Raw genomic sequence first — 13,833 nt, 5'->3', positions numbered from 1 at the left:
GCGTTAATATGTTTTGACAGAGGAAGCATTATCACAGCTCTCAACTCTCATCTGCAGCACGAAGCACGATGCTGAGGCGACCCCAGTGATCACGGAGATTTAAAGGGAGACTTATTAGGCCCACCAGCAGCTTTGGTTCAGTCTAACAAGCTTTTACCACTTTCAAAACATTAAGTGCAAATAAATGTTGCTGTCAGGTGACTGCTTTTAAAAAAAAAATCCCACTATATCAGTGTCCATTTCTAAACAAATAAATTAGCTGCAGTTGTGCATCCAGCTATACAGCTCAACAGTGACAGCAGTAGCACTATGGCACAGCATGATGTTGCATACATCAGCTCTGCCCCCAAAACCCTGTTTCTTTTTTAAAAGAAATGTCTTTTTCCTTTCATCTTCGCAGCTGGAAGTTACTCATCTTGCATAATTGTGTTTAGTTCTTCTGCCAAGCATTTCTAAGTGGAAGGCTGTGCCAGCTATAGCCAACCAGCAGGCTTCACTCCTCTCTTAACATGTTTGTTATATCCCTGCATTGTGCTACCCACTAATGTAATTAATGCAAATATCCAGTGTGAACAATGGCACTCGTTCGACTTCTTTTGTGCTTCATTAAATCTCGTTTTTAACCCTGAGTTGGGTCTGGGCTTCACCTGAAGTAACTGCAAGGGTTGAACAACTCGTTCAAAGATGTTCGTTACTGCAGCCTCACATGAGATAAAACCCAGGACTATACTGCCATCTGTGTGGTTAGATATACTGTAAAATACATGAAAGCGCTCTCTCTCTCTCTCTCTCTCTCTCTCTCTCTCTCTCTCTCTCTCTCTCTCTCTCTCTCTCTCTCTCTCTCTCTCTCTCTCTCTCTCTCTCTCTCTCTCTCTCTCTCTCTCTCTCTCTCTCTCTGCAATCCTCTATTTCACCACTAAGTGTCTCTGTGCTCAAATCTGTACATTTCTTCCTGCTACTCGTGAACTCATTTACAATCCACTGTCTGGTTTTATGCCACATACATTGTTGCTTTTCTCTTTCCATTAACTGTCATTTTATGCTTCGGACTGTTTCCTTATGGTCAGCTATTACCTTTCCAGCACTTTGGATCACAAACACAGTCTTGGCGAGAGTATGTGTCACATGATACAACATGATTCATTTATCAGTTTACAGTTTGAAATGCAGCACCGCGCTGCTTGACAAATATTTATACAGAGATAAATGACTTTAGTACACGGAGACAGCATTATTGTCTATGATTTTACGAGTATGCACACATTGATTTTTAGAGAACATGAGCCTGTTAAAAGGTACTGGGTAATATCAACAAGTGTTCCTCGAATTTTATTGACCCTGTTTCCCACTAAAGCTTGGTAAAATGCAATAAAGTATAAGACTACCGTAAACTGCAGCCTTCAAAATAGAGTTTAATCAGCATGTTTTTAGAACAGTGCAATATGAAAAAGAACATAAACTAATCCAGCGATCAATCCTACCTTCGGAAAAAGGGCTGTTGTAAAAGGTTGGTTTCATTTGTACTTAAATCCAAACTGACTGTATGCTATAGTTACAGATGGGATTGTTAAGGTAGTTGTGTAGATCCCACTAAAACTGAAGACGTAACCGTTCAGTCATCCACAAGCCAGCCTCTCTAATCCCCAGGGTACTTTAAGCAGATAATTTAAAATGTTTCCTGCAGGTTGAACTGAGATCAGCATCTGCATCACAAATGGAGTGTGTAATGTGTTTTGTAAATGCATTACCAATGGGAGTTCAGCATGTATGGCTGCTTTGGCTAAATTAGGAATAAACCACACTGTAAACACATAACCAACAATAGGTCTGTGAGCTTGTAATCATGAACAGAAGATGAGGAATGTAACTGATTTTGAGTAACTATTCTAGATTAATGCCTAAAGAATCTTTTCAGTGAGCAAGACAGTTTTTATTAGATGACATAAATTTGAATTATAAATAAAATGTGAAAAATCTGGCAATCAGACTTGGGTTTTTGATGACAACATCCATACTGGACAGAGTTTAAATATATTTGCAAGGCTACTTACCTGTTTTTACCTGTCCTGTTTTAGTCTAAAGGCCACTTTTGAGGTGACTACCAATGAAGTTAGTTTTTGTATACATCGCTTTGTATCAGCTGTGGTTGTTTAAGAAGTGTTTTACAAGTAAAATTGGTATGGTGTGGTATGGAAATTCAGGATAAAGTAATTGAGCAGATAAATCAAAAGAGGTAAACTATTGCAGAATACCTTCACATCTTTAATCCCTGGTTCAGTATGTGTTAAGCAGTTTACATACAAAATGATCAGTGGCTGCAACGTTGGTTTCCCTTTGAATGACTTAATATGTACATTATGGGTCCTTTATCTCTGACTAACTGAGAGAGCCCTCCTTCCGTTACAAGACTTGAAAAAAACCCAAAGGACATATAATTCGGGGTTAAATTCATGTTTACATGTTGAGTTTTATTCTAACAGTTCAGGCTTCTTAAAAACACTTTTTAATTAATATTTTTCTTTAAAAAATGACTTTGTAAAATCAATTCCTATTTTTTTGTCATTTACAACTTTAAACTCTGGTGGTTTCTTTTTCATCACCTGCACACTCTCACACTAATATCATGTCAACTCCAGGTGTCCCGTGTTCCCATGCAAACCAGCACGATCATGCCTGAAGTGTTTGCCTATCCACCTGCTCATTTGTATGTGGTTTTTCGTCACTCCTGCCTGCAGCTACTGAAAGGATAGCACTTCTAAAGCTTCCAGTGAAGTTGAGATGAGGACAGCTTGATTTATTTTCAGCACTGTTTTTAATCATTAAAACGGTTTCAATAAGGTGTAGGCGCATCTAAATCTTCAGCTCGTTTTAGCTGACTGGACGATTTACTGCGGGACAGGACTGAAGAAGAATGAAGGGCACGTTGGCCTGATCAAAAGTAATCGGCGGTCATTAAATTTGAGCATCTTGGTTATGTAACATGCTGGGAAGCCCGGTTGGTCGAGCTCTTGACGCTACACCGTGACGACGTGAGGATCTCACAGACGCGCACGGGGACCTCTTATCTCCATCAGGGATGGAGGTAGATTCGATTAACAGGAGACAAGTTCATGCTTCCCTCAGTGTGTCTGAGGACCCCGTGATGCGACAGGGAGAGAGACAGTCTTCGTCCTCCTTCGTGCACCACCAGTGAGACCGGGATGCGGTTTTCCGGCGGTGTCGGTCGCTAACTGAGCCCATTTTGACACCAGGAGGAAAAAAACATATTGGCCGTTATCTGCTGGAGGTAACACTCGGGAAGCATGGCAGGCGCAAAGCTGACGCCCTCTCCCTCGGAGATCGACCCAGACGTCAAGACCGATGTGCAGAAAACACCAGAGCCCACTTGGGTCAATCCCTCCACCCCTCTCCGGACCATCGGCTCTTTGGGGAGCGATGTCGACCAAAGGTAGCTGCCGCAGATCCGCACCAAAGGCGCATGTTTCTAAATGCAGCTCGCTTGCACACACGCAGCATCCTCACGGTAATACGGTGTTGCAAGCGACCGGCACATCAAGTCTTCCTAATAACTTGGCTGGTAATTAACAGTAGTCGTAATCAATATTTCATTACCATTAAAGCTGTCCGCCTGTAAACTGACATTTCCCACAAATTTACAGCGTAGTGTGGGAACTACGGTAGTTACGCATCGGGTCCTACAGGCTATATTTTCCCATTGGGATTAAACATTAAGGCAACCAGTACGACTCTTTGAGTCACTTTCACGACAGATGGCTGAATGATCGCAAACATTTCTGTCGTGAGTCATTTTGCTCCAGGCATCAATGGGATTCATTTAATGACTGCAGTGTATGGGATTACATAATTCAGTGGATGCTGCATTCCCATTACAATTTTATGAATCTGAGAGTTTGCGTGGGGTAGAAGTAGTCTTTTGCAGGTTGCATGAGCTAAGTTTTTTTAATATTATTAATGCATATATATTAGATTGATAGATGAAATAAAAATGCAAACCACAGGAGAGCTCCTCACATACCCCCTCCCTATATAAAAATACTACATGTTATTTCACAATGTGCGGGCACCAGTCCATAAAATCTGCTTTTACTCTGCTACAATTTGATAGACAAATTAGATGTGGTTCCTGTAACAACTGAGGGATGCATTTTTTTTTTTCTTTCGGAGACAAAAGAACTCAAGAGCTGCAGAAATGCTGCTGTTCAAGCTAATATTTGCACTGTTATCTGCAGGTTATGAGGTTGGGTTGACTGAAAACAGAGTGTGCTTATTTGGCTGTGCTTCAGAAACTACTGCACAGCCAGTATGCTGGTGGTGCAGTGTGCCCTGTCTCTCAATATTTATAGCACATATTTTTCTTCTCACTTTTTATGTGAAATACTGATATTTATCTGCATGTTTGATCAGATCTGCTGGGATTTAATCTGTTCTGAATGATGGAACATTTGCTGTTGGTTGTGATTTTAATATCCATATTGAGGCTACAAAAGCAACAGAGTGGCATGGGAAATAGCTAAACAACGTGATTACAGGAAGAATGTCAAATGCAGCACATTTGGATCAAAAAATCATAATCCTAAAATAATTGGCTACATTGTTTATTAGAAACTTTAATAAAAACAAAACAAAAACAAACCCCTTTAATTAAATATCGAGGATAGATTAGAAACATTCAGTTTTTACCACAGAATCCACCCTTCACTTTCTCAGCTAAAACCATGGGCAGAATACACACACCTCTGCAAAGCTGCCTCCCCGAGGCAAACGCCTCAACTTTAGCTACTGGATTTTGGATGACAGATCTGGAAGGATGTCAGAGTTTGTTACAGAGTTGGCAGAGATGTCTAAAGCCCTGAGAATTCAGGTGGACATAAATCAGAGTTGAGGCTTGAGCTATCACTAAATGGGAGCCATCTATTGATTCCGTTCAGTTCCAATTATTCATATAGTCCATACTGGTTTCTCAAGAACTTTACCTTGCAAAGTAAAGCTCTCACAACATCACAGGGACAAACCCAGTGATTCATATTGGATTTTTGTCTTCAGTCTTCCTTTTTTCAGTGTTTTTTGTCAAGCTTTATTAGCTGTCAAATCCTAACCGTTATGTTCAAACGGATGTTCAGTGTGGTGAACATGACAGTAGAGCAGATAACAAAACATGTCTACTAAAAATTGCAATTACAGCTGTGATCAAGACAATGAAGACAGAGGTTTAAAGTCCTATATATGCAAATAGGTGAGCTCAGTCATCAGTGCTACCAAAAAAAATAGGAGAAATATACACTAATGAAAACATTATTCACAGATGACACATCAGTACTTGTGATGATGATGATACTGGCAAAGACAGTGAATAATTAGCCAAAATTATAATGTGTGATTTTGACACTGAGGGAGGAGATGAAGCTTTTGAAGTTACTGGTGTCCTGTAGGTGGATATAGTCAAAGTGACAGTTCAGATCCGTAAGAGCAATTAAAACCCAACAAAAGCCAGTAAGTCTGTTGGCAGCTGAACACTGTAAGAATAGGTTTAGAGACACTGAACAATATTGACTATTGCTTTATTGCCATCCAAGACTGTTTAAAGGGTTGTCTAGTACACTATCTACAAACGGGTTGGCTGTAAAACCTAATGCATTAATTGGCCAGTTGCCCTGAGCGCGGTCCATCTCCTTTGTTTACAAGGTAGCGAGTTTTGTTGATAAGGGCTTATATCTTAATTGAGGACATAAATTAATAAAAGTTGGCCTTCATTTTCATCCAATCATTACATGACCAGATTTTTGCAGAGATAAAAAAAAAGTGTATTAATTTATCCAAGTCACTTGCAGGGTGATGTCTGTAATCTGAGAGCTTTCTGGGTTGTGAAATGTGGTCAGCGGGGATTTCTGTCCAGCGGGCGATTTCTGTCCAGCTGGCTCAGGAATGAAAGGATGCGGAGAGAGTAAAAGAATCAATAATCTGGTCCATCGTATAGCACGGTCTATAGGGAATTCATCTATTTTGGCATAATTTACAACACCTCTATGTTTGTTTATATCGATTCTCTGGCCGTTATTGACATCTTAATATTGCAGGCAGTGAGAGACTAATTAAGTCTTGGAGGATTTTCAATAACAGAGAGAGAAGGATCATCTTTTAAACGCGGGATGTGGTCAGAACTGATAAACACATGCAGATTTATTTTGGCTTCGTCCATCTTCTCCACCACTTTGTCCTCGCAGTGAAAAATGTGTTTGCAAATCGAGCATTTGGTCTGCCTTGCTGAGGCACTATTATGCACTGTATATTCTCACTAAGAATGGACCAGGATATTGCAAAGGATGATTTGAATTTTTTAGGTCAGCTGCGTAAGAACTTGATAAAAGGCAGAGTGACTGATGTGCAGCGTAGGCTTTATCCCATTTGACATTTCAGCAACGCAGAGCCTTCCACGAAGCTCACGTCTGTCAGTCCAGAGGGCTTCTGCTTTTTTAGCCAAGTTAGCAAACTACTTGTGTACTTGTATCCTTGTACACTTAATATTACCTCTTCAGTATTAAAGCATCAAAGTTGACTTTAAATTATTAAATTTGTGCAAAAATGCTGGGCAAGTAGAAGGTCGTTGGTTCAGTTACAGTCAAACAAACAAATCACCATTGATGTTTTGTCAGGGAGGACAAACAGGCTAAATCAAAAATGCAGAGCTAGCTGCTGTGCTGACCCCGTCTGGCAGGGGAGTAGCCGAAAGTAGCTTTTATAGTAGGATTAAGTAGAAAACTCAATACGGCCACAAAACTGCTGTTCGATTAGACCCAATAATCCCAAAGATATAAAAGGGACAAATTCCACAGTATATATGTAATATGTGATAAGGTTTGTCTTTGTGATGTTTATTATTGCATCAGCAGAGATATTATAGGTAATAATTCTTTACTGTACCTGCTCTAAGTAGTAACTTATGCTAAGTAATATTTGACACTGTTGCAAAGCATATAACCTCCCTTCATTCATTTTGTTACTCCAGTTTTCAAGATTTAAAGTGGAAGAATAGTATATATTATATACCAGAATGATACTTTTGCTGTTAGCTTTTTCTGTGAATACAGACAGAAAATGTGATGAGGGAGCAGGGGAATAACATTAGGTAAAGGTAATGGGAGTTGACTTGGGGAAGGTGCGACTAAGGGCATTTTGACCATTTAGTATCTTTACCATCTAAACTTCAGTCTAGGATTACTGTATGAAATGGAGATGCTGCAGTGTGAGTCTCTTGAGTTGCTTCTGGGATGTGTGGAGAACAGTATGGCAAGCTACCAGACTGAAAACTACACTTCCCATTTGCCTTTGTAATTTCTGCAGTCATAAAGTATAAGTGCATGAAGCCCTCCCACATTATCTCTGTAGCTCTCACAGCTGAATGTTACTGGAAAACATACGTTGAAAGTGCTGGTCATGTTGCACATAACTCAGTACCTCCGCTCACACCTTCGCTCCAGATCTGCTCCAAAGAGGTGAGAATCAAGTTGTTCTTTACTGTAATTATTTGATCTTAAGTATACTAAGGCATGACGTTAATGACATAATCTAATAACGTCTGAATTATAATTGAAAACGGGACAGATTAGACTCTGCATGCAGTGTATCTGTTGTAAGCTAGTCTCCATTCATTTTAGCCTCTAAATTGTTTAAGCTCTTAGTAGCCAGATAGCATCTTTATTGACCAGTAAAGTGCTGTGAAATATCCACCAAATCACTAACGGGATCACAGCAGAGCAGTGATGGTCCTGTTTTTATGTACATTATCTCTTATATAAGCCGACTAATCATTTGCTCATTGGTTTAACTCTGAATTAACATCTCAAACTGCTGAAATGTAGTAATAAGCAATGATAATATACTAATAAAACTGTTAGAAAATTAGTAAAGTGTTGCATTGCAAACCTGGTTCAGTGTGTTTCGTATGGTTCAGAAATTTCCCAAAAATGTCCAGCAGTCCACATTTTTTTTTTTTATCTTAAAGTTCTGTGTGTGCTAAATTCTCAAAGTGAATTTACTGAATTGAATCTGTCTTTCAGAAGTGGAAAATGTGATGTTATTAATCATTTAAGGTTGTAGAAATGTTTTTAACATCATTCTAGATTACTTGAAGAAAGAATTGCTTGGTTTCAGGTAGGGCTGCACGATTTTGCGTAAAATGAGAATCACGATTTTTTTGCTTAGAATTGAGATCACGATTCTCTCACGATTTTCTTTTCCAGTATAAATATTTATTGCACTTATTAACTGCACATCAACTTCAGGTGAGACTGAACATAAAAACAATAAATAAACATAAAAACAACAAATGTCTCACATTATGTCGTTGCCGCAAAACGTTGTACTGCTTGAAATTCTGTCTCCACCGTTGCTCGACGCTGCGTGTATAGAGCAGGTAGTGCAACAATAGAAAAATAGTTGCGGGACGGCACTGTGTAGCGTTTGTCTAGGGTGTTGATCATTTTCCTAAATCCCTCGTTTTGCACAGTGTTGATGGGAGCCATATCTTTGTTCAGGTGATAAGTAATAGCCTCCGTAATTTCTTTGTGCCTGCGGGAGTTCGACGGGTATAGGGAAGCGCTGTATAAGGTTCCCGTTATTGATGTTTGGGTGGTTGACGGGGTTTTTTCCCCTGCCAATTTTAGCAGCCAGCTTCTGTATCACGTGGTATAAGGCTCCGCCCTTGTCATTTGTTGAGCAGGAAGAGTGAGCGCTTGTTTTCATGCAGATTACGTCCCGGATCAAAATGCGGTACAATCGTCGTCTTTTTTTTTTTTTTTTTTATATCATTGTCATTTGGAAATGAGATCGCACATAAGTATGAATTGAGATCGCAATTTTCTAACGATTAATCGTGCAGCCCTAGTTTCAGGATATTGAGCCATTAGAAGAAAGTTGCAGATAAATGAGTGTACATGGACACTGATCTTTGGAAATTAGAATGAAACCCATTTTCACTGGCATGTTGGAAGTGAGAGCCATTGTTGAGATGGTAAAACGTGCTTGATTAATTACTGAAATGGCAAAGTCCTCCCTTGTGACCTCTCTATTTCCTGAGTGGAATGGACAGTCCATTAGTCCATTTAGAGTTTTGACAATCTTCTCAACGCAAACCTCTCAGCTCTGCAGTCTTTATTTTCAACACATATTCCTCCACCACCTCTTTTTTTTATAGGTTTGACTGATATAAAGACCTTGTTCATGTAGAGATTTCAAAGACAATTCAACCCACCCTTTGTCCATTCACTTTTCCCCAAAATTGATATGGAATATTTTTAAATATACTCCAGACACTGAAGCAGCTTACTTACTAGATTAACAGTAAATTCAAAATTTTTTTGAGTTTTTGGGGGTTATTGGGATATTTTCATAGGTCATAGTGAATACTTAAGGGTGGAGTGGGGGCAGCTGAACATGTGGTGTTACCTGACTGAATATAGTATACATATAGTATGTATACATACCGTTTACAAGAGTTAAAGGAAAGGGCTGTGCTGTGATTTCTTCTATATTTACTTTTACCTCAAGTTCATAAGTACGAAGACAGAATATCACATTTATTTTTCTCTCACACAAAGCTAAGGTATATTTTCTCACTTTAAAACAAAGGAAAGTAATGTCCTAATCCCAAAGTGATACTCTGAATATATACCAAATGAAAGCAGTGTACAAAAGAAGAATCACTGGTATTAAAATGAGAAAAATCTGTGTAATAAAAGTCTGCCCCATGAATGGCCTTTTGACTCAGACAAGACCCCAGACAAGATTTTTTTTTTCCATGAAATTTGTACCTGTGTAATTACTGTGTTCATGTTGTTTCCATTTTTGAATCTGTGACGTTATGTATTACAGTATAAAAGAAAAATCCCATTTAAAAACTCATACGTTTTGATTTGTTGTCAGACAAAAATGCACACTATATTATATAAAATACTACAACTTTCAGCCTCAGTAAGAAGAATGTAAGAAAATAATCGACGTAAGACTACTTCTTCTGCTTCAAATCAAATTGTACATTTAACCTGTGACCCTTTGCGCCTCAGATCTATTCATTTGTTAGTGAGTGAAATTATCTGGGTATGTCTCTGTTTGTCACCTCCCTCAGTGTTACATACTTCCCTTCTTTTAACGGTCATCTCAATATGGCAACTTTGAGACTGACCCTGAGGATGTGTACACTGACTCCCTGTGGTTTGCGTTAAGTGTTCCATCTGTTCTTATGGTTAACTTAATGCTTTTTTATGTCACGTTAACCTCAGATATAACCAGTATCCACTGTAAATGTTTATATTTACTTGCATGTGAAGTTTAATGGTGACTTAATGAAACCTGGTGGAAAAGTCTTGCAGTAAGAAACAGCCACTCAAATATAGTATTTGGTTAACCTGTTTATTTTATATGCCTTAGGTAGAATTCCTTTAGGAATTTCACTAACATATTGTCACATTCCACTTTGGCCTTTCTTGCTGCACAACTGATTTAAAATTCTCTCTGAAGTTTAAATTTGGCTCCATTATAACTAAGATGCAAGTAATGAAACTACATTGCAGTGGCATCCTTTTCTTGCTTTTCATCCTTTCCTTCCCTTTCCTGCTTTCTTGACCCCACTCTCTCCTAACCTGTACCTATCTGTGTCCGTGTGTGCTGCGTCCAGGTATCAGGAGGAGTACAGTATGGACTCAACCAATGCCCAGTAAGTCTCTGGCAGCATCATGCTTGCATGGCATGGATTGTGTCTGCAGTGATAACTGGACTGCGAGCACCAAAGCATATGCATAAAGCACTTTTCACTGGATTTTGCCTACACCATGTGTAAACATAATGCCATTACTGTGATAAGTTGCAAAGTTGGTAGATGATGCAGAAAGGTCATTCTTTGGCTACCTTTTCAACAGTTGTTGTGGAAAAGATGTTTGGTCCATTTATGGAAACTGGCCACATTTGATCATACCACTGTAAATGTTGGAAAGGTAGCTTTCAATAAAGTAAATGCTGGTGTATTTGTTTTTCAACTGAATGTGCACGCCAGGCTTCACCACTTCAGTGTTGTCAATGTCCATTTGTGGGCTTGAAACATGCAACTGTGTGAGCAAATATGACAGAATTCCTAGAAAAACAAAGAGCTAAATATTGTTGAAATGGGGGCTGAAAACACTAACATGGAAATGATTCATGCCTTACTTACCATATAATGTGCATGTTGGTGAGTTGAAAATCATTGAAATGTTTATCATCTTTTAGACCGACTGAGTTAGATGGTCTTTTTTTTTTCTTTTTCTTTTTTTTTTACTGCAATACCTTTTGGGAAATTGAGACATTTCAGTGATAACTCAGATTTTGGGTTGTGGCTATAGGTGATGGATCATCAATAACGTGGTAAAACCTGAATATGGAATCTGTAGAATTCCTTCTCTTCTGTAGGTGGTTTTCCTTTAGCTGTTATGACTATGAGTTATGACTCGAAATGACAAGTGCAAAGTGTAAATGTATACCAGTCAACAACATCATCGAAACCTTTTCTACAGTTTCACATTAAAACAATACATTTTAATGAGATGATCAATGTTATTTGCATCCCCTGTCAGTGGTTATTATTGATGTGACTGACTGGTACAAGTCACATCATCTCTATGCTGCAATTGTTAGTCATGTTGCAATGAAGTGCTGGGTTCTTTCTGTGTGGGGCTGTAGGTGTGAATGTGACCGTGAATGTTGGTTTTGCCCCTGATGTTGCTCCTGATGGCTGGAATAGATTCCATCCATGAATTGGATAAGTGGATGTTAAGAAAATGGATGAATAAATGGGGGGGGAAAGATTTTCCAGCATATATATATTGGTGTTTCAATTATTCAGATCTAAAAGTTTGAATAAACAACAACAAATTTATAGTCAGATTATGGTTTATTTATTGAACTTGTACAGATAGAGGAAGTTTGTAGTGTTTATGGGAGCAGTTGTCTTGTCTTGTCCAACATATGAATAATGTGCAATAGCAGCTATGGTTAACCTGTAGATGTAAACACCTGCCAAACAAACATTGAATTTGTGACATGTTCTGTAACATTATTAATCCTTCAGCAACATTAATGCTCCAACCTTTTACCGACACACCGCAAAAGAAGCTGAAATGTCAAGATCCTCCCTCCTTTGTCAGAAATGACAGGTCATTTGACCTTTAAGGCTGCGGTTTTATTCTTGATTAACCATCCTGTCAGTAAACTGGAAATGGTAATGTCACATACACTAATGACAGTGAATCTGTGTGTGTTTACTCTATCGGTTATCTGTTCATTTATTTGTTTTTTCTGACTGTCTGTGTAACAAATGTATATGTTTAACTTAATTTAATGAAACCACAGTTAACAGAAAACATATTTGATTACTATTCATTTTCCTTTGGCTCTTATTGAAAACGCTTGTTCAAGAAACACTGGTATAACTTGTCAGCAGCAGACCTTTCAGCTGTGGTTGCTAATAGAATACTTTGTACTGCTGTGTAATGCTACTTTGTTGGCTATGCAGTTGGAGGTTGGGTTGAACATTGTGGGTGTGTTGAGCTATACGCATGTGTTAACTAAAAAGTGCTTAATTAAAGGCAGTGCATTTTAACACGGTGTTAAAGGATATGCCTTTTAAACTGTATTCACTGTGGGGTGATTGACCTTGTTTCTGTGGTGCAGCAGTTGCATTACCCTGGCAACACCATGAGGAATCTTGAAGTCATTTTTAACTAGGATATGTCCTTCAGTGCGCATCATCAATATGTAGGACTGCTTTCTTCCATTTGCGCAATATCTCCAAAATTAGAAACATTGTGTCTGAGAGTGAAACTAGAAACTAGTATTACTTCTAGGCTGGACTACTGTAATTCGTTATTATCAGGATGTTCTACCTGTACCTGAAAAGTTTTCGATTGATCCAAAATGCTGCAGCAAGAGTACTGACAGGGATTAGAAAGAGATAGCATATTTCTCCTGTAATGCTTCTCTTCATTAGCTCCCTGTTGAATCCAGAATTAAATTTAAAATCCTGCTCCTGCTTACATACAAGGTCTTAAATAATCAGGCCTCATCTTGTGTTAATGATGTTTTAGTACCATATCACCCCTTTATGGGACAGACTTCTCATTCCTAGAGTATTTAAAAGTAGAATGGGATGCAGAGCCTTCAGTTTTCAGGCCCATCTTCTGTGGAACCAGCTTCTAGTTTGGATTCAGGAGACAGACACTATCTCTAGTTTTAAGATTAGGCTTAAAACGTTCCTTTCTGATAAAGCATATAGTTGGGGTTGGATCAGGTGACCCTGAATCCTCCCTTAGTTATGCTGCAATAGGTCTAGGTTGCTATGAGATTATCATGATGCATTTAGTGTTTTTTCTTTAATTACCTTTTTCACTATGTTGTTTATACATTCTGCATTTCATATTCGTTATTATTAATCTGACCTTGGTTCTGCTGGAGATTTCTTCCTGTTAAAAGGGAGTTTCTCCTTCCCACTGTCACCAAAGCGCTTGATCATAGGTGGTCATATGATGATTATGGTTTTCTCTGTTTCCTTTGTATTATTGTAGGGTCCTTACTTTACAATATAAAACACCTTGAGGCAACTGTTGTTGTGATTTGGCACCATATAAATAAAATTAAATTGAAGTTGACGCAGTGCAGTGGTTACTTAACCATTTCTTTCAATGATTACAATTTAATGAAACATTAAAACAATATTTAACTGCATTTTTATTTGCCTGTGAAACATTTTCATACAATTCTTGCAAAGGAGGGAAATTCATGAAGTTAGTA

The 13,833-nt window shown here is 38.5% G+C and overlaps 1 protein-coding gene across 20 annotated transcripts in view; it reads left to right on the top strand.

The window, feature by feature from the left end:
- kcnt1b (potassium sodium-activated channel subfamily T member 1b) overlaps positions 1–13,833 on the top strand; it is a 74,855-nt gene that overhangs the window by 15,144 nt on the left and 45,878 nt on the right. For 15 of the 20 annotated variants that reach the window (XM_026188963.1, XM_026188968.1, XM_026188961.1 and 12 more), the window contains one exon: positions 10,691–10,729. The exons of 3 other annotated variants lie outside the window; for them this stretch is intronic. In XM_026188963.1, the coding sequence (XP_026044748.1) occupies positions 10,691–10,729 (39 nt within the window). Of the gene's footprint in view, positions 1–2,574; positions 3,449–10,690; positions 10,730–13,833 lie in introns of those variants that run through there. 2 more of the 20 variants (XM_026188975.1, XM_026188976.1) reach the window with 2 other exon arrangements.

This window comes from Astatotilapia calliptera, chromosome 12 (assembly GCF_900246225.1).
Source record: "Astatotilapia calliptera chromosome 12, fAstCal1.2, whole genome shotgun sequence".
Classification (NCBI taxonomy): domain Eukaryota; kingdom Metazoa; phylum Chordata; class Actinopteri; order Cichliformes; family Cichlidae; genus Astatotilapia; species Astatotilapia calliptera.
Note: the sequence above shows the minus strand (reverse complement) of the source record. Positions and strands in the feature narration are given on the sequence as shown.